Source organism: Ruditapes philippinarum, unplaced genomic scaffold, assembly GCF_026571515.1.
Source record: "Ruditapes philippinarum isolate M1 unplaced genomic scaffold, ASM2657151v2 ctg2182_1_1_1_1, whole genome shotgun sequence".
NCBI lineage: Eukaryota > Metazoa > Mollusca > Bivalvia > Venerida > Veneridae > Ruditapes > Ruditapes philippinarum.
The window spans coordinates 198,013-219,927 of record NW_026856561.1 but is presented as its reverse complement, the minus strand read 5'-3'; the positions used below and the strand labels follow the sequence as shown (position 1 = coordinate 219,927).

The 21,915-nt window shown below is 32.4% G+C and overlaps 2 protein-coding genes across 2 annotated transcripts in view; one reads left to right on the top strand and one right to left on the bottom strand.

The window, feature by feature from the left end:
* LOC132747004 (WD repeat-containing protein 11-like) overlaps positions 1-21,915 on the top strand; it is a 36,357-nt gene that overhangs the window by 12,919 nt on the left and 1,523 nt on the right. The window contains exons 11-15 of the mRNA XM_060736308.1: positions 1,083-1,325; positions 3,216-3,382; positions 4,545-4,642; positions 5,831-5,928; positions 7,196-7,270. Of these exons, the coding sequence (XP_060592291.1) occupies positions 1,083-1,325; positions 3,216-3,382; positions 4,545-4,642; positions 5,831-5,928; positions 7,196-7,270 (681 nt within the window). The remainder of the gene's footprint in view (positions 1-1,082; positions 1,326-3,215; positions 3,383-4,544; positions 4,643-5,830; positions 5,929-7,195; positions 7,271-21,915) is intronic.
* LOC132747005 (uncharacterized) lies at positions 7,322-21,911 on the bottom strand. The gene is made up of 3 exons (XM_060736309.1): positions 20,968-21,911; positions 12,180-12,274; positions 7,322-8,802 (listed from the first exon to the last, which is right to left on the bottom strand). The coding sequence occupies exons 1-3, from the start codon at positions 21,050-21,052 to the stop codon at positions 7,738-7,740; spliced, it is 1,245 nt and encodes a 414-aa protein (XP_060592292.1). The 5' UTR covers positions 21,053-21,911; the 3' UTR covers positions 7,322-7,737.

Here is a 21,915-nt window from a genome sequence, read left to right as displayed (position 1 = left end):
GCAGGCTGTCAAGCAATTTACAGTGCGAATGACCATAGAATTGATTTCATGATTATTTACCATGAAAGTGACCAGCACCCTCCGGGAATAGAACTGGGTCGCCCCATTCACTGCCCAACACTCTACCTATTGAGCGAAATGATAATTATTGCTTTAAATACGAGGGGTTATCCAAAAATTCCTGGACTTTTTAAATATCTCTTGAACGTCAACGTGTATTGTAATGAAAATTTATCAGCATACATTGTAGAATATTATCAACACATTTTGAAAGGAACAGTTAATCATTGAGTGTGTCAATAAATAATGATTTAATATTGTTTTTAAATAAGCACATACACGGCACCTGGCGCACTGTAGAAAAGCGCAGTAAGTCAACGCATATTTCTTGCTAAAAAACTAAAACATTAACGTAAAAAGCCCGCTAAACATCGCATGTTTCTTCTATGATGTCATTTAAGTAATTCTTTAAAATAATGGACGTCCGATTTCCGTTTATTTTTGTTGATATGGCTAGAAACGCCAGACGCCTTTATTGTTTACAACGGGAAAATGGAGGACACGCGGTAATTAGAAAATTGCACGATCATAAACAATCATAAATTTTTGTTGTAATTTGGAAATGACACCTACAAAAACATTTAATAAAAATCAGCAGACGAACAGAGAAAAGAAAATTTCACGATCATTAGTGTTAAAGTGGCATAAAAAATTTAGTGATGGACATTTCTTTGAGAACCATAACCATCATTGACTGCGTAACGTTGAAGCACAAGTTGTACGTTGACATCAATAACTTTTTCTGTCGCCGACATGTGTTTATGTCAAATTAAATATTGTTGTAATGTTAGAAGCTACTCACATGAAATTTTCTGTGTTTATTTGTTATTAATTCTTCTAAGCAGTGTAAGAATTTCAAATTAATATCTCAGATATATTTTACGCAACAAAGAAAGTCCACGAATTTTTGGATAACCCCTTGTATATGATACTTTCCAAGCATTAGAAAGTAGTACTGTACTTAAGAATTATGCCATTGTATCTTGTTTTGTAACAATATTCTGTTTCAATGTATATTTCAGAAAGACATAAGAAAACCTCTAGATTTGATGGAAATATGTTCAAATCTTCTAATGCCAGTACCAGAGACCAATGACCTTATCAACCTTGACCTTTCTAGTGACCTTGACATTAGTAGTTGCAGTGACAACCAGAGGTCAGATGGTGACATGGATATTAGTTGGTTAAACAGTATGGAGAGAGATCATTCAAATGTAGGGCTGGTGACAGGTTTAGGAGAAATGATGAAGTGTAGTCACTATAAAGTAAACTTATTTTCTTATGCATTGTACTTATCAACATTAAATTAGTAATTTTCCATTCATTATATGTTCTCATTTTCTGATCATTCCTTTAATATTGTTTAATTAGTTTACAAATCAAAGGCACATAAGGCTTGTTGTATTCTTAATTCATGTATTGTTTAATTGTAAGTTATTCAACATTTATATGTTATGTATGACATACTATCTCCCCTTTCTTATTTAAAATTTGACATTCATTATATCATCATACTTGATATTTATTATAAAGTTTCATTAGAACAACTAGTAAACTAAGAAAGTTTTTTATTTGAATTTTTAAAAAAGAACTAAACAAACACAAAACAAATTTATGTTTCCAAAAAACTTTGTCTGAAATTTGAAAAAAAAATGTGGTAATAAAGAAATTTTAAGCTCAAACTTAGATATCAGACATTTGATTGGTCAGATTAACTGGCACAGAATGTACACTGACCAATGAAAATCCAGAGATTCACGATGGATTTCAGCTAAAAGTTTTTAACCAGGTTTTCCGAAGGAAAAAACTGGTTATTAGATTGAGGTATGTCGGCGGGCGGGCGGATGGGCGGGCGGGCGGGCGTAAACAATTTCTTCTGTGCGCAACTCCTCCTACATTTCTCAACGGATTTTGACCAAACTTTCACAGAAGCTTCGTCATCAAGTGCCCTGGCGCATATTGTCGGGGTTTTGCGATTAGATAATATTTGACCTAATTATGGCCCTTTGTTTTTTTTCCTTATATAGAATATATAGTGAACAATTTCTTCTGTGCGCAACTCCTCCTACATTTCTCAACGGATTTTGACCAAACTTTCACAGAAGCTTTGTCATCAAGTGCCCTGACACATATTGCCAGGGTTTTGCAATTGGTATATATTTGACCTAATTATGGCCCTTTGTTTTTTTTCCTTATATAGAATATATAGTGAACAATTTCTTCTGTGCGCAAATCCTCCTACATTTCTCAACGGATTTTGACCAAACTTTCTTAGAAGCTTTGTTATCAAGTGCCTGGCACATATTGTCGGGGTTTTGTGATTGGATAATATTTGACCGAATTATGGCCCTTTGTATATTTTTTCCTTATACAGAATATATAGAGAACAATTTCTTCTGTGCTCAACTCCTCCTACATTTCTCAACGGATTTTGACCAAACTTTCTTAGAAGCTTTGTTTTCAAGTGCCTGGCACATATTGTCGGGGTTTTGTGATTGGATAATATTTGACCGAATTATGGCCCTTTGTATATTTTTTCCTTATACAGAATATATAGTGAACAATTTCTACAGTGCGAAACTTCTCCTACATTTCTCAATGGATTTTGACCAAACTTTCACAGAAGCTTTGTCATCAAGTGCCCTGGCGCTCACTAAATTCCCATGTTTCTTCCAAGACATCATTCAAGTATTTTTTTAAAATTGTGAACATACTTTTCTTGATATCGCACAAAACACCACACGCCAATATTGTTGACAAAAGAAAATGACAAGAGACGCAAAAATGCAAAAATTAAGCAAAAATAAAGTACTGTTTACCTTTCTAAAACATTTGGGAAAAAAAGGCGAATAGACAACATAAAATTTCTCAATCATTTTTGTTTGAGGAATATTAAAAAAGCCATAATTCCTCCTAAAAGTTCAATTAAAAACAAATGCCCCTTCATGACAAAGCTTCTGTGAAATATTTTGCTGAAAACCTGGTTGCATCGCATTGCGATGTTCCTTGTATAACTTTGTGGAGACTTCAGATCTTCGTTTACAGATTAGAGTGCTTGTCGGTTAACAGGAACAAAAGTTTTTATCTTTTACTGAACTTCAGTAAATCTCCATGATTTTTTTTGTTGATAATATGAAAATTTGAATATTTTATAGGTGTACGAAACTGCCAAACTTGACCTACATAATAAGAGACGTTGTGACTATAGGGTAAAACGTGTGTGTAGTAGTCGTTATATAATGACAGGGAGGGTAGATATGGCTGTACAGGTTCTGATGGAGACAGATACTGATAACACAGAATTCAAGGCAGATTATCTTATGTAAGAACTATATGTGCAATTAAAAATAATGCTAGTGTACACAGAATTTGTTTTAGTTAGATTGTGTAGAAAGCTTAGACGATTATAGACTCTTGAATCTGTTTCTGGAACTGACCAGTACATAGCAATAAGTATAAAGTCTTGTGACGTGGAAGCCTGGGAGAGTGGTAAATGCATCAGGCTAGTAATCCAAGGATTGCTATCCATGTGGGTTCAAATCCCGTCAGGGATGAGCCGTTGTTCCCTTGGGCAAGAAAATTTACACTCGTTGCTCAGTACTCATTGCTCATTACTGGCTGGATTCAGGAACAGATTTAATAAGCACAAAGCTTCCTATACAATCAAACTTAAATAAATTCTACATAAACCAAAGTCTCTTGCTGAAAGAAACAATGGCTTGATGGGGTTTGAACCCACACTGCCACAATTACTATAGATTATGAGTCTGCCGTGTTAACCACTTGGCCATGTGTGTTAATAACTTTGCCATGCTGCCACTAACATGTATTAACTCTTTTACACTTCTAAAACAGAAAATGATTAACTTTTTCACTAGTAAAGAGCTAGACCAGTCTGCACATCCGTACAGTCTGACCAAGTTCAATACTGTTAACAGACTTACTTTATTTATTATCCTAATAGTCCCAAATAAATGATGAATGGTTCCAATGGAATCTTGACAAGTCTATTATATAAGGAATTCAGCAGGTTAAGGGTTATAACAAAAATATGAAATCGATACATGCACTATTTAAACTAGACATGATATTTGCCAAGACATATACCAACTTGCCAAGACATATAGTACCTTTACCAAGACAGCCCTAAATTCTGTTGCATAATGACAAGACTATACTATTTCTTACACATTTTGTGCTGTATTTTAATCATAAAATTCTTGGAAAGCAATTACTTATTCACTGTGTGTCAAGATAAGATTATTTTCCCAAATACTGTGGGTAAAACATTTTCTGTACTGTTGTAGCATGCTTTATTGTTAAAACAGGTATATTTTATAGCTACATGTACTAAGATGCTGACAAAATTGTAGAATTTATATTTTGGTCAGTATAATATTCATCAAGATACTGGAATAAAAGTCATTGTTTTTTGTTTTGCAAATGAAAAATTAAAAAAATTATATGTTTATATGTTATAATAGGGCATGTTTATCATCCTGTACAACTCAGCATACAGGGACATCACTAAGTACAGTGAAATTGGCCGCAACCCATTTGATAGTTGCTGGACAACTCTCAGGTAAATTCTTTATTTACAGGAAATCTAACTTAATCACTAAAGTGTCTCGCCTCTGTGTTATACTATATCATTAACTCAGAGTCTTACTTTAAAGCATCATGCCTCCAGATTCATGCCAATTTACATGAAAATTTTGAAAATATATTTGAAAGTATAATATTGTGAAATAACCCAAAGGAAGCAATTTACACATTATCAATGGCACTTACAACCCACGTAAATTACCAAAAAATGGTCGAAATATGCATAAATAGCCCTTACTGCATTAGTAATGCAGTAGAAATGTAATTGTAATTACTGAAAAATCAGTCATTAATGGCACATAACATGTATAATATAACTTGAATCTTGAATAATTTTACTTTTCTTAAAACTGTAGTACATATTTCTCAAGTTTGATTTTATTGAAATATTTTTACTTATCTGGAGGCATGCAGCTTTAACTGTAAGGCTCTGAGATTATAGTTAGGCATGCTGTTTTTCTGAAATATTTTGTGTTTTTCTGGCCTATTAAACAGAACTGTGACTCTGTTTTAGCTAGTCTGTTTCGAAAAAAAAGTTAAGCTGTGTTGTGGTCGTTGTTGTGCATAAACTGTAATGTAGCCCATTTAACTTAAACATCTTAAAAGTAATTAACATGAAACTTCGAATATTTGCTTATCATGACAAGGTACAGTTATTAGTCAATGGGGCATAATTCTGATAGCTATATTTTTTGAGTTATGCCCCTTTTTAAAGGATATAAATCTATATCTGATGAAATATTTTTATAAAATTTATCAACAGTAAAATTATATTTGTTCCATTATTATATGGTTGATTCCCGAAAAAGTTAACATAGAATGTCTCTGTTATTTAACACACATGAATAATGTATGTAAACAGAATAAAATGTTCCAGAACAAAATATTATTTTGCTATTTTAAGTAGGGTTTATCCAATAAGCAATGACTTTGTTCATGTGCCACTCGCTTTAAGGCAATTTATTACCATTTTTGTTTCATAAGCATTTTGGAAGTATTCTTTTTTAAAATCCAAACAATAATTTTTGCATCAGATGTATAACTTTATACACTTTAAGTAAAATTGGTTAATGACAGTTGTCACCCTTAACAGACAAACGTTAACTCTGTATGCCTTGCTACTGTTTAATTTTATAACAGTTCATAAATATATTTCATTTTTCAGATGGTGTGGACTTACTATGTTTGATTGGGAAGCACCTAGATGCTTGTAAATATTTGATTTCTTATGGCAAATGGCAGGAGGCAGTTTGGTTAGCAAAGGTAAGTTAGAAGTTTGGACGACTGTTGAAATTTAAATTTAAGTGAATTCTTTTTCCAAGGTGCTGTCTGTATGAATTTATTAAGTCTTACAGTATGAGGTTACTAAATGACATGTATATTCAAATTATTAAATCCATTACCCTAGTCAAAGGTAACAGTGTCCTTAAGGAATTGTAAAAAGTGAAATTATATATGATATTGTATATGAGTTGTGACTGAAAAATAATTTTTGATAATTTTTTGGGTAGTTTGCCTTATTTATGTATTCGGATCATTTTACGATTATTTAAGGACTATGGTGCCAGTGACCAGTATGTTGTCATAGTAACCTAAGGTGTGTTATCTGACCACACTCTGTACTTATAAGTTTACTTATCACATGAACCACGATGCAGGAGTGTTATAAAGCTGTTTAATAAAAATGATATTAAACTAGTGTAAAAACAATTTGAGGTAACCACATTTGTGTTATACATGTATAAAACATAGCATTTGTGTTATACATGTATAAAACATAGCATTTGTGTTATACATGTATAGAATATAGCATTTGTGTTATACATGTATAGAATATAGCATTTGTGTTATACATGTATAGAATTTAGCATTTGTGTTATACATGTATAGAATATAGCATTTGTGTTATACATGTATAGAATATAGCATTTGTGTTATACATGTATAGAATATAGCATTTGTGTTAAGAATGCATAAAAAATAGCTTTAAAGCACACTTATCTAAGCATTACACTTATAGCCTTGTCAATAATAAAAATACTCTTTTTTAACTGCAAACCATTCTAATTTTGGATATATGATAAATAAAATATTATATTTATGTAGATTCAATACTAAATTTATTGAACTTGTTGAATAAAACAATATTATGCCTGCCTGAGGCTTGCATAATATGATTTGATTTAACTTGTTTGATATGTTTAGTAGTTGAGGAATATTGTTTTATTCAACAAGTTTAATAAATCTAATATTGAATCTAAACTCATTTAATACCCTTGATAACATTATATCTCCAAAACAGATTAAAGACAGTACCAAAAATGGAAGCTGTGCAAGTCCGTTTTAGAAATTTAGTAATTCAGCATTGACTGGCAGCCATTATGAAAAACAATAGAAATTTTAGAATTTTGTTATGAAAAACAAGGAAAGGCATCGAGTGTAATTAATTATTACTGTCACCGAGGTGAAGGTTTTAGTTGGGAACTTATCTATTGCCTGCCTCCGCTGTAACTTATTTTTCCTATTTCAGACAAATTTAAATGAGAAGGAATGTCTTGATATTATATATAAATGGGCAGATCACTTGTGGAACAAAAGTCAGAGGGCAAGTATTAAATGTTTTTTTTTTTTCATGTACAGTTACATGGAATTTAAGACTTACAATGTGAGAACTAAAAGTTATTAACCTTTGCTTCCAGCTACGATATAATTTTCATGCCACAAGATGAAAATAAAACATGTATTCATAGAAAAAACTTGAATTTTCTGCTTATTATATACATTTTTCTCTTTTTTGACATTACAATTAGAAAGACTTTCCCTTAAATTTTGTGTACTGGGCGAATTAAGAAGAAAGTAGTCTGGCAAGTTATCAGTGAAAATACAGAAAATGAAAATATGCATTTTATTTCATCAATAGTTCTCAATATTTCATTAATAAGTATATATTGAAATAAAATATGTATTTAAACTTAAAACATAATTATATTTATATTTAAATGCTTTCTCAGTTGCTATATTCTATATAAAACTAGAAGCTAATTACACAAATAATTCATACACATAATTCATTCATAACCACTCAAAATAATTATGCCCACTTAATGGTTTCCACTCAGATTGGTTAAAAATCCACCCAGGTCTATTTTCATATCCAAAAAGTTCACAGTCTGTTTTTAAAAACTGTCCAAGTTTTTCTAAAAGATCTACAGGAACATTTCTGTAGGCCTGATAAAGGGCCTCTTTTCTTTGAGCTTTTAATTCACTTTTATGCATTTTACTGACACTAACTGCAGTCTGTATTGCTTTAGTGTAAGTCCCAAAACGCGCTGTTCTTGCACTTGATTCGTTAAAAGGCATTTCATAATCTTTGAGGATAATTCCTCGTATTTGATAGCTTGCCCACGTCCTATGGAATAGTTTGTATTGTGAAATCAAATTTTTAGCCTTGTGTTGGAATCTGAACATGTGTCCGATCGTGCCATATATTCTGCCGTCCTTAACGTCAGATTCGACATCTGTTGTATTCATCTTTTTTGAAATTATTCCACGTGTGTTCCATTCCTTTACTAACTGAACAAGATCAGTGGTCATTGTTTCCAGTTTACCTATGAAATTATATTTCTGTCGACATGGGTGGCAAATCGTATGCATGGCTGCAATATGTGGATTAAGGTTTCTACCTTGTTCGTAAAACTTTATGATGTATTGAATAAGTTCAGTAAAGGTAACATCATGACCAAATTGTAAACTTAGGGCCGATGCATTTTGTCTGACCTCCTTGATGATATCAGTTCCCAGTTTTGAAAAAAATGAATTTGGATTGAACAATTTATTCTCATATGCTGAAAATAGTCGGCTGTATGGATCTCTCACAAACATAAAGGAGTAGACGTTAGATATTGTCACATTCTTCTTTATTCGAAGCATAAAGGAAGAAGAATTATTTCCGATTTTGCTTGAAAATAATTTGTGCAGGAATGTTCCCATGAATGTTGAACCACATTTTGGAATCCCACAGTAATATATTGTTTCGTTAAGCAGCAGACGACCATGGTCAGTTTGAAACCATGTGTAATTGTCGTACATTTTGTCACACCAATGTCTGTTTCCATTACTTCTGTAGACTTTGGGTTCCTGTGAAAAAAGAAAACTTCTTTATTATATTATATTAGTAAAGCATTGTAAACTTCAGAAATGAAATAGAATCAGATATTTCTTGATATGTTCTGCATGTTAAATTTAATAAAAATTATCTGTGCTGATGGTTCATAAAGGGCATGATCTATAGTTGACAGATTTGCCATCAAATCTTACTTTTTCAGTCAAATGTTTCAAGATATTTTCTATCACAATGATATCATGTATAATGGAGATAGATTCTGTTCCACACAGGTAGAAAACAAACTGATATACATGTAGTTGAAGAGTTTACGTGCTTGGAATGAAAAGATTACACCCAAAATGATGGGACTAAAATCTCTAATTTTTACTATTTATGAAACAAAACAGTAAGCCAGGCATGGCATTAAATTTTTCAAACTGAGGTAAATTTTTTATTACTATGTTTTGTTTTGACCAAATTAAGAAATATTGGAATCATTGAGAAATATTTCTGTGGATTTGATGATTTGAAGCAGGTGAACTTCAAACTACATTTGCTTTCTCTGTTCTCTAAAAGTCAATTTGATATAAATAAGCTGCAAGTCATATGGTTGTGTTACTTAAAAATCATATGGTTGAGTTACTTTAAAGTCATATAGCTGTGCTACTTAAAAGTCATATAGCTGTGTTACTTAAGTAATATGGTTGAGTTATTGATTTCATAATTATGGTTGTGTTACTTAAAAGTCATAATGGTGTGCTACTTAAAGATCATATGGTTGTGTTACTTAAGAGTCATATAGCTGTGTTACTTTTAAGTCATATGGTTGAGTTACAAAGTCAAAATTATGGCTGTGTTACTTAAAAGTCATATAGCTGTGTTACTTAAAAGTCATATGGTTGTGTTACTTAAGAGTCATATAGCTGTGTTACTTAAAAGTCATATGGTTGAGTTACTAAAGTCATAATTATGGTTTTGCTACTTAAAAGTCATATAGCTGTGTTACTTAAATCATATGGTTGAGTTACTGAAGTTGTAGCTATCCCCCACCGATGGAATCGGGAGGGGGATATAGTTTTGGCGTTGTCCGTCCATCCGTCCGTCCGAATTTCGTTTCCGGAGTAGTTCTCTACAACTACTGGCTGGAATTCAACCAAACTTTATTGGAATCATCAATATCAAGAGGAGATGCGCATATCGTCTGCTTGTTCTGGTCAGACCCTTTAACTCAGAGTTATGGCCCTTTATTAGTTACGTAGTATGCATATAGAGTAAAAATCATTTCCGCACTACTTCTCTGCAACTACTGGCTGGAATTCAACGAAACTTTATGGGAACCTTCAATACCAAGAGGAGATGCGCATATCGTCGGCTTGTTCGGGTCAGACACTTTAACTCAGAGTTATGGCCCTTGATTAGTTATGAAATATGCATATGGAGTAAAAATCGTTTCCGGAGTAGTTCTCTGCAACTACTGGCTGGAATTCAACGAAACTTTATGGGAATCATCAATATCAAGAGGAGATGCGCATATCGTCGGCTTGTTCCGGTCAGACCCTTTAACTCAGAGTTATGGCCCTTGATTAGTTATGTAGTATGCATATAGAGTAAAAATCGTTTCCGCACTACTTCTCTGCAACTACTGGCTGGAATTCAACGAAACTTTATGGGAACCTTCAATACCAAGAGGAGATGCGCATATCATCAGCTTGTCCGGGTCAGACACTTTAACTCAGAGTTATGGCCCTTGATTACTTATGCAGTATCCATATAGAAAAATATTTGTTTCCTCACTACTTCTCTGCTACTACTGGCTGGAATTCAATGAAACTTTATGGGATACTAAGAGATGTGCATATAGTCGCCTTGTTCCAGTCAGATACTTATAACTCAGATTTATGGCCCTTGATTAGTTATGTAGTTTGCATACATCTCATTGGCATTTCCAGATTTTACTATTTAACACAAAGTTATGGCTCTGTTATTGCCCTGAATATTTATCAAGTTCAAAGAATATTACTGTTTATGCCATGATTAATATATAAATAAAGCCTTATGTCTTCAGTTGTTGTGTTAATAATAACCAGTACTCGGCGGGGGATATAAATTCAACGAATTTGCTTGTTATGGTTGTGTTGTTTAAAAGTCATGTAGCTATGCTACTTATAGGTTATATGGTTGTGTTACTTCAGAGTCATAATTATAGCTGTGTTACTTAAAAGTCATATGGTTGAGTTACTATATAGTGAAAATTATGGTTGTGTTACTTTATAGTCTAGCTGTGTTACTTAAAAGTCATATGGTTTAGTTACTGAAGTCATAATTATGGTTGTGTAACTTAAAAGTCACATAGCTGTGCTACTTAAAAGTCATATAGCTGGCTGTGCAACTTAAAAATCATATGGTTGAGCTACTTATGTTATATTTATGGTTGTGTTACTTTAAAGTCATGTAGATGTGCTATTTAAAGTCTTATTGTTGTGTTACTTAAGTAATATGGTTGAATAATTGCAGTCATAATTATTGTTGTGTTTTTAAAAGTCATATAGCTGTGGTACTTAAAGGTCATATGGTAGAATAATTGCAGTCACAATTATGGTAGCGTTACTTAAGAGTCATATGGTTGCCTATTTTAAACATCATGTAGCTTTGTTACATAAAAGTCATATGGTTGAGTTACTTAAGTCATAATTGTTGTATTGTTAAAAGTCATATACAAGTGTTACCTAGATGTCATATAGCTGTATCACTTAAAAGTCAGATAGTTGAGTTACTAAAGTCATATTTATGGTTGTGTTACTTAAAGTTGTGCTATACTTAAAGGTCATATGGTTGTGTTACTGAAGATTCATATAGCTGTGTACTTAAAAGTCATATGGTTGAGTTACTTAAGTCATAATTATGGTTGTGTTACTAAAATGTCATATAGCTGTGCTATACTTAAAAGTCATATGGTTGTGTTACTTAAAAGTCATATGGTTGAGTTACTTAAGTCATGATTAAAAGTCATATGGTCAGTTTCTTAAGTCATATTTATGGTTGTGTTACTTAAAAGTCATATAGATGTGCTATTTACCGGTAATAGTCATATGGTTGTGTTACTTAGAAGTCATATATCTGTATTACTTAAAAGTCATATGGTTGAGTTAGTTAAGTTTTTTGGGTGTGTTGCCTAAATGTCTAATGACTTGAGTTTCATAACTGTAATATGGTTGTGTGAGCATAAAATTCATATGCAATGTAGTTGTGTTGTCATACGGTTGTGATTTGAAAAAGTAATATGATTGTGACACTTGTCATATTGTTCTACCTAAAGCTAATAGGTTTTTTGTCTTAAAGTCATACAAGTTAGGTTTGGTTAATTAAAGGTCATTTTGGTATACATTTGTATATGCAATGAATGTCTTACTTTTTGAGAGTTCATCCTTTGAACAAGTGTATTTCTAGAATTGTTTTGTGACAGCAAACTGCCTGATTTCCAATGTAATTCAATGGTAGCAAATCCTGAAATTGTAACACAATAACACTAGAATCAAATGTACAGTTAAACTTGTGTTAAGTAGCCAGCTTTGTGACTAGACAGAAAAGACTGTGCTAAACACAAAAAGATTGAAGCGATTACTTTATAGAGAGTACATGTAATCATTTTTTCCCATTTAAATGAACGTGAAAAAAAGAAACATTTAAACCATATTACAAGTAGAGAATCTAGTAGTGAACAGCATGGATCCTGATCAGACTGCGCGGATGCGCAGGCTGGTCTGGATCAATGCTGGTCGCAAACACACTATGTTGGTTTTGTCATGGCAAGCTCATTAATGTACTTCACAATATATTCAAATTTTTACAGCAACATGTCTTAGCAACAACAAAAATCTTCTTTAATGTCTGCAAAGGGTGTTGCTTTGCCGAGGTTACACTGTAGTATCAAAATGATCACAATGCCATTGCATGTTATGATAGTCTGTTTTAACAAAATATGTTTGTTTTTAAAAAAAGAATTAAGTTTAACATTGTTTTTCTTATATATAATAGGAATACTAATATCAGTTTGAATAGGGTTTGTATTTGAGTTATCTGAAAATAATCTGCTTATTATATTTATGCTCTTTGAAATTGATCCAACTATTCAATCATCACAACAGATATAGGTGTACCGTTTCATTAAGTAAAGACAATTACCTGTAGTTAAGTATTGAGCTAACAAATGCTTTAATTAATATATTGAAGTAGAAATATAAACTTATAATGCTATCTCATTATAAACAATGTATTTCACAATATAGATATGTTACAGGCATTTTCTGAAATTAGGCATTTTGTAAAATATCCAGGCCCCGTGTTCACAAAGATTTAAGGATCAGGATCAAGATCAGGATCAAATTTAAAAACTCTTATATTCTTCATTTTTTATCCTCATAGATTATATATCTAATATTAATTTGATAAAACTGGACATGCAATAGCAAGTTTATGAAATTTTAGGATAAATTTATTGTTATTTTTGCATGATACAGGCATTTTTCAGTTGATCCAAATATTGATCCTGATCCTAAAATTGATTCTTATTTTGATCCGAATATTTTTGTATTTGTTCTGTTATTTGTTGATTTTATCCCAAAATAGTTCGGTTTCTTTGCAAATCAGCAATTTTTAACATTTTTAATTTTTATCATTTAATTCTAGCAAATACGATTAATTTCAGTAACATAAAACAATAAAAATAAAATAAGAATCAGTTGATCCTGATCCTGATCTTTTCTTTGTGAACACGGGGCCAGGTGTTTTACTCATTTTATAAAATGACTAAAATTTTTGGCAATTTTACATATTACCTTGAAATATAAGCAGGTATTTTGTCAAATGCCTAATCGCATTTATATAATAGATAACACAAAGCCTTTTATCTTGTTGAAATGGTAATGAATTGTGTTGAGAAGTTAATTATTACAATATAGCAACTAATTTTATTAACTTCTGTGAAATACATGCATCAGGCTATATTTATAAGTACAAAAAGTGAACATGAAGAAGCCTGCAGTAAAACCATTGAATGCCATTCTAAAGGTGCCAGGTTCAAGACTCTGTCACCATGTGAAATTTTATCATGTAATGCCCCGGTCACATATTCAAGGGTAACGTCACGGAAGAGCTACGGTCTAAACGTTCATGGATTACTATGGAAAAGTGAAAATCCATAGTCCGCTACGGTTCCAGTACGGAAACACAACGGTATGAGTACGGAGTTCGACGGATTTACCACCAAAATGTAGGTAAAAGCCCCGGAAGAGACACGGAGTGATGCGGATCGACACGGTTTGATACGGAGCAACACAAATCGTGACGGACGAACTACGGATTCCCTATGGTCTGCTACGGTATACGCACGTGTTAGTACGAATAAGTACGATCTGATACGGAGAAGAACGAATCGCCACGGGTCTATACGGACCTATTATATCTGTGCTCATTTTTAAAATGCCTCACAAGAAAAGAACATACAGAGTTCAATGATTTTGGCAGAGAGGATTCAGCCTCACCGCGTCCGACCCCCGAGTTATATATATCGGGTCCAATTCTAGTGAATTTCTGGCAGGATCCTCAGCAACAAGCAACTTGCCATGAAGCGGTCTTCGTAAAAGCTAATCTCTAGTCCACCAACTTAAATATGTGTCTGCTTATGTAATCATTAATGAAAAATGTTGATCAATACTGCTGCTTGAAATTGGCTGTTCATTTTACAATTACATTAATTATCGTAGATGTTTATGTTTTAAAAATATCATGCATTGATTATTTTCACTGTATTTTGCAGCCGAAAAAAGGCTATTTCCCCTAGCCCAAAATAGATATATTTTCCCCTAAAAATGCTACTATTTTCCCCTAAAATGCCTTGTGCTCTTCGTTACAAGAATGATAACTTAACAGAATCTGACATATCACCTAGAAGACAGAAATCTGTCCCTATAGATAGCCTCTGCTATGTACCATGCATGTTAAATTGAATTGAAATTATTTTATCCATAAAATGTGTGGGAAAATTCCATTTTCAGTTGTTGGACTTTGATTTCAGGTTTCCCCTTTTCTGATTTATCCCGCTATATTTTCCCCTTCAGAAAGCCACAGGTTGTTTTAAAAATTGGAAAAAAACACTGATATGTAAAAAAGCTTGTTAACTAATCTTATCATCACTCAAGGGCCAGCGACCGAAGCTTATGAATCACTTCGTTTTATGTACATATTTACTCCAATTTCACGATCCAATGTTTTGTAAAATTTGTAACCTTAAATGTTATTCTATCATTAGTGCATTGTACTACGATATTTATATATTTTTGATCTCTATGCATGTCATCAAGCAGCTTGACCACTGCCTCCGAATTCTGAGCATTTTCAATATACAGTTGCAGCCAGTTAATGGCAGGGCCATTAACAAATATCTTTTATTGAATGTTCATGTTCGCAATATGAAAACGCAAATATGTCTGTTTTTAACAAGAAGGTGGTATTCATACCCTTGAAAAATTACATGTTACTCAATTTATCCGTACTAAACAGTGGTGGACTGTACCATTCCGTACCGTTTCGTGTTACAAGGCAATAAACCGTATAAGACCGTGCTAATCCCTGCCTCTCCGTAGTACAAAGTATTATGATTGTGGCTTTCCGTGACAATGCCATCTTAATCCGTATTAAAACCGTAGCTTATACGTAGGGTAACCGTACAAATACGTAGTTGTCTGTATCAAACTGTGGAAATCCTTGACAAGTTGGAGCGTACGGATCAGTATGGACTAGTACGGTTTTTTAGTACGGACCAGTACGTATTAGTATGGTTTAATACGGACTAGTAGGGATACGCTACGGTTGATTTTTCCGTAGCAAATTTTTGTGCATGTTCAAAAATTGTCAAGGATCACTACGGATATACAAGGACTACTACGATTGATTACGGTTACAATACGGAGAACTACTGACCAGTACGGTTAGCTACGGACGATGCCGGAATTAATCCGTGGTCGTCTTCCGTGAATATGTGACCGGGGTATAAGGGGCTTAAATTGGTTACTAAGTTCTGTCAGTTAATTCCGAAATCCCAGTGAAAGTGAACTTGAGACTTAATATTACAGGTCCTATTATTGTGTGTAAAATATAACATGATTAGAAAAGTTCAGTTTGTTTATTCAATCAAAATTTTTATAGACCTTTTTTCCTCTCTTATACACTGGCATACCGTATTGTTTCCATATTACCATTTAACACCCACAAGGGCTTGTTTTTTTCAAAAGGGATGGGGGAGGGGCTAAATAGAACTATTAAAATGTGTTATATATATATATATATATATGTGTTATATATATATATATGAAATATGTTACGAAATATGATACGATTCAATAATAGAAATCATTATTTCATTATCATGATCTTATATATAATACAGGATTATTTCTTTAATGTAAATTGATCTTTACAAAAAAAAAAAAAAAAAAAAAAAAAAAATGGATTTTTTTTTTATTGCTCTTTCATTATTGATTATAAATCTATAACTTCTACAAAATGTGATAGGGGGTACTCATTAGAAGGGGGGGAGGGCATTAAATGGACACAATAAGTTTTATCTTGTAAATGTTTCCTTTCAGGGATCTATCATAGTAACACGTTAATGTCAATTTTCTCTGAATCTACCTGAGCAATTCCTTTTTAACTTGTTTTTCTTGCACATTATCATCATGCGATGCAATATTAACCCATTACTTCATGAGCATTTTGTGAAAAATGGCTGTTTTCATTGAAAAGTCTCCCGTTACAAGTTCAAATTGCTATAATACTATAAAAACTGCTTCAACACTAATCAAACTTGGCACAAATGTTGACTGGACCATTGCCCTTGCAACAACATGCTCAGACTTAAATTTTCTGTTACCATGGCAACAAGGGGACATCTCAAAATTGCCAAAAATCACTATTTTGCGTTGATTTTTTCCATTATAATTGATTTCAAAGTGCTGCAACTTCTCAATGGATTGAGATAGAGTCAAATGCTTTTCAGCGTTGGTTACACGTTACCTTATGATCAATCTGGGGTCATTTATAGCCTCTCACAAGTCCAAAATTTTCTTGGCGATGAGGGGGACTCCGCCCCCCTTCAAACCCCCCAAACAGAAGGGGGCACATCCCCCTTCTGGCAACCCCCTGATGTATCTTTTGGTTGGGGGGCCGCGCCGAAAAAGTGGTCACTTTTTTTAACAACATTTCTCAAACAAAAACAAGTGTTAAGGGCCTAAATAATGCATTTTTCACCATTTGAGACAACAAAAAGGGGGGGGGGGGTGAAAAAGGCGTTAAAAGGCGTGTATATGAAGTAATGGGTTAATAAAAGGGCAGAATTACTTTGAATTCCAAAATCTAGACTTCAGTTTTGCAGAAAATCGTTTTCATATCCAGGCTCAAACTTTAGAATTCTCTTCCCTAAGATATAAGAAATTCTACAAATTTACAGTCATTCAAAAATAATTATCTGAAATGGTGGTTCTCAGCAGTGGTAGAAATCAAACAGTCTTCAAGTTGTATTATTAAATGATGAATGTATATCTTACTTACAATGTTTATATTTTTGTTTTATGTTTTTTTTATTCTGTAGCTATTCATTTTAAATGTTTCTTAATTATTTGTAATTTTTATTGTTTATCTTACCTTTTGTTTTATGTACATTGTATATCTAATAGAGGCTCATTCTAAAGAAACTAAACTGGGTATGCCTACTTGTGTTGCCTTTTTAAATAAAGACTTTATTGTTGTTATTATTAAGTTTATTAGCTCACCAGAGCCGAAGGCTCAGGGTGAGCTATTAGTATCAAAGGGGGATGCTCCGGCGTCCATCGTCCGTCGTCATGCGTCAACAATGGTCTTCTTCTCTGAAACTACTGGACAGATTTACTTCAAATTTGGTCTGCAGCATCCTTGCGACAGTCACACTTGAATTTGCTCATGTCATTCCCATTGGCCCCTTTTAGGGGTCAGCAGAGCTAAAAATAGAAAAACCTTTAAACATCTTCTTCTACAGAACTAATGATTGGATGATCACCAAACTTTGTCTGTAGCATTCTTGGGTAGTCTTTTATCAAGTTTGCTCATATTAATTTGATTGGCCCCTTTTAGGGGTCTCTAGGGCTAAAAATAGAAAAACCTTTAAACATCTTCTTCTACAGAACTAATGGATGGATGATCACCAAACTTTGTCTGTAGCATTCTTGGGTAGTCTTTTATCAAGTTTGCTCATATGAATTTGATTGGCCCCTTTTAGGGGCCGCTAAAGCTAAAAATAGAAAAACCTTTAAACGTCTATTTCTACAGAACTAATTGATGGATGATCACCAAACTTTGTCTGTAGCATTCTTAGGTAGTCTTTTATCAAGTTTGCTAATATTATTTTGATTGGCCCCTTTTAGGGGTCTCTAGGGCTAAAAATAGAAAAACCTTTAAACATCTTCTCCTACAGAACTAATTGATGGATGATCACCAAACTTTGTCTGTAGCATTCTTGGGTAGTGTTTTATCAAGTTTGCTCATAATAATTTGATTGGCCCCTTTTAGGGGCTGCAAAAGCTAAAAATAGAAATACTGTTAAATGTCTATTTCTAGAGAACTAATGGATGGATGATCACCAAACTTTGTCTGTAGCATTCTTGGGTAGTCTTTTATCAAGTTTGCTAATATTATTATGATAGGCCCCTTTTAGGGGTCTCTAGGGCTAAAAATAGAAAAACCTTTAAACATGTTCTCCTACAGAACTAATTGATAGATGATCTCCAAACCTTGTCTGTAGCATTCTCGGGTAGTGTTTTATCAAGTTTGCTAATATTATTTTGATAGGCCCCTTTTAGGGGTCTCTAGTGCTAAAAATAGAAAAACCTTTAAACATGTTCTCCTACAGAACTAATTGATAGATGATCTCCAAACTTTGTAAGTAGCATTCTCGGGTAGTGTTTTATCAAGTTTGCTCATATTATTTTGATTGGCCCCTTTTAGGGGCCGCAAAAGCTAAAAATAGAAATGCCTTTAAATGTCTATTTCTACAGAACTAATTGATGGATGATCACCAAACTTTGTCTGTAGCATTCTTAGGTAGTGTTTTATCAAGTTTGCTTATATTATTTTGATGGGCCCCTTTTAGGGGCCGCAAATATAAAAATAGAAATACCTTTAAATGTCTATTTCTACAGAACTAATTGATGGAAGATCACCAAACTTTGTCTGTAGCATTCTTGGATAGTCTTTTATCTAATTTGCTCATATTCATTTGATTAGCCCCTTTTAGGGGCCGGTAAAGCTAAAAATAGAAATACCTTTAAATGTCTATTTCTACAGAACTAATGGATGGATGATCACCAAACTTTGTCTGAAGCTTTCTTGGGTAGTCTGCTCATATTATTTTGATTGGCCCCTTTTAGGGGCCGCTAAAATTAAAAATTGATATTCATTTAAATGCTATAGCTACAGAACTAATTGATGGATGATCACCAAACTTTGTCTGTAGCATTCTTGGGTAGTCTTTTTATCAAGTTTGCTCATATTAATTTGATTAGCCCCTTTTAGGGGCCACTAAAGCTAAAAATAGAAAAATAGAAAAAACCTTTGAACATCATTTCCTACTGAAATAATTGATAGGTATCACCAAACTTTGTAGCATTCTTAAGTAGTCTTTTATAAAGTTCGCTCATATTAATTTGATTAGCCCTGTTTAAGCTTAAGCTTAAATACCCCAGGTCATGGCATTTCTTCAAATTATTGTTTAAACATATTCTATTCTCAAATTTAATATTAGAATATATTGACATTCCAACACTGGAAAGCAGTTGTTTCTGGTGAGCGACTCAGGGCCATCATGGCCCTCTTGTTATTATTATTATTATTTTTATTATCATTATCATAATCATATGAAGTTATATTGTGCTAAGCTATATTCCTCCTTTTTTTAGTTAGATATTTTGCCCTGATCAAAGTTTTTTGTATGGTTAATTTCTTAAAAATGAACACAAAAATAAACCCATGAAGGTAACACCTACCATGCTGACTGATAACTTAAGTATTAGTATTGAAAGTCAATATTTTTATATAGTATAATTCTACTAATATGATGTGTAGTATTAACTACAAAAGCTTTTTTTCTCTGAACAAAATATTGCTTACACATATCCTATTCATTTTATATAATCTTTGTTTGATTGGCACACAATGACTTAAGGCGTTTTAGCAAAAGGTAAATAATTTCTAAATATTTTATTCAATAAGCACACAATAAAGTGACAATAAGATTTGACCATTTCAATAGTTGATTGTTAACAGACTAATAATCCGTGCTCAGGCCTGCAAAAAAGGTCGATTTTGAGTTTTCCTACCTGCCTATAATGTTTTTTTAAACTACTTATCCTAGAGTTTTTGCCATTCAGATCTTTTAAATTATCTTCTCATTATAAATGAAATAAAAAAACAATCTATATATGAATACCTTTCTGCTTTATCCTCTTTTTGTTAATGGCCGTAGACCAGAATTAAATCCCGTTTTTTTTCGGCCTCAAGACATAAAAGAATTTTGAGCTGCATGGTGCATTAACAGACTACAATTCGTACAATTTTTCTTAATTTTTTTTTTTAACACATTCATTATTAGATGATGAACAGAAAAACAGACATATTTGAATATTTTGAGATTTATTTTGGACAAAAATAGTGTATTTTATCTTTAGGTTTCAATTTGTATATTTATTTGGTTTTGTTTAAGTAAAATGTATTAATAAATTTGTATTGAATATAAATATTGTATTATAATGATGTAATTATAAATTATTTAAAATAATATCATAAATTTTATGCTTTGAAATTCAAATGACATGCCTCCAGATTCATGCTATATTTCATAAAATTTGGAAATAGTTAAAAATAGTTAATAATAGTTAAATATGTAAAAATAAGGTGAAGTGCACAAGTAATGTGCATGTACTTTACAACCCAAAATATTCAAAACTGAGCAAATCTGTTACATAAATTCAAATGACTGGTGTGGATAGGACATATCATCATCACCTTAGTTCAAAATAAAGAGGGAAAAATAAGGAATCCATAAAGAAAATGCTCGAAACTGCAACATTAAAAATTGTCAAGATAACATTAAAATGGAAAAAGCTTCAACATACCTGATAGAAAGTTTACAGCCAGTATTGAAATAAATATAACACATGTTAATATTCCAAATGACAATTTATACTCCGATACAAGCATAATTTTAAATTCAAAGCTTTTATTTATTTAATTGCCTTAAAAGTATAACTTTATCTAGTTGTATACATACAATCTACAATTAACCTAGAATGTAATGGTAACTGGACACGCTGACTGACCAAAATCAATATTTTTATTGTACGGGCATAACAGCTTTACAGTTTTTATTGATCATTTTCAGCTATTTTTAAAAATGGTTTAAAAAATTTAAATCCCTATCATAGTAATCAGTCTGTGTTAAAACTATGTCTTTACTTGAAAGGAACTCCACTGAGGTCCAAAAGCTTTAAAACATTAAATTTGTATTTCTTGTATACAGTACAGGAGCTGGGACACTTAAAACAGAAAGATATGCAAAAAACAAAAAAAGAATATAAAAATTGAAAATCATATTTTGTGCAGTTTGTAGCTGATTTGAGTGAAAAGCATTGCAATGCTTTTTCAATTTTGGGTCATTTTTCACAATTTCTGTAATTATTTGGAAAAATGGACTGAGCAAATGATCTGAAAATTTGCACACAAGTTACTGATGTAGACCTACATTGAATAGAACATTTATCCTGAAAAAATATTTTCAGTCCTGTCATGGTAAAAACCTCGGTGTAGTACCTTTAATTTTGTCATTCCAGTGGGAATAGATTTGAGTCCTTTGAATTGTGAAAACAAGTTTAGTATTGCTGCAATCTGATTAAAATCAGCTCTAAATAACGCTCCGCTTTTAGATCTGACCTTGACCAAATATGAAATCATTTCTGGTGACCATTCACTCAGCCAATCATATTACTTAAAAAAATAACTTAATTTTTCCTAACAATAATTACATATTAACAATAGTCTATTTGTAAATGCCAGTTTTGATTTAT

Excerpts from the sequence above, each read along its gene's own strand:
- LOC132747005 (XM_060736309.1), bottom strand. The coding sequence starts at position 21,052 with ATGCTTGTATCGGAGTATAAATTGTCATTTGGAATATTAACATGTGTT. Across the intron at positions 12,275-20,967 it reads GGCTGTAAACTTTCTATCAG|GATTTGCTACCATTGAATTA; the intron begins GTATGTTGAAGC and ends TTACAATTTCAG. Across the intron at positions 8,803-12,179 it reads AAAGGATGAACTCTCAAAAA|GAACCCAAAGTCTACAGAAG; the intron begins GTAAGACATTCA and ends CTTTTTTCACAG.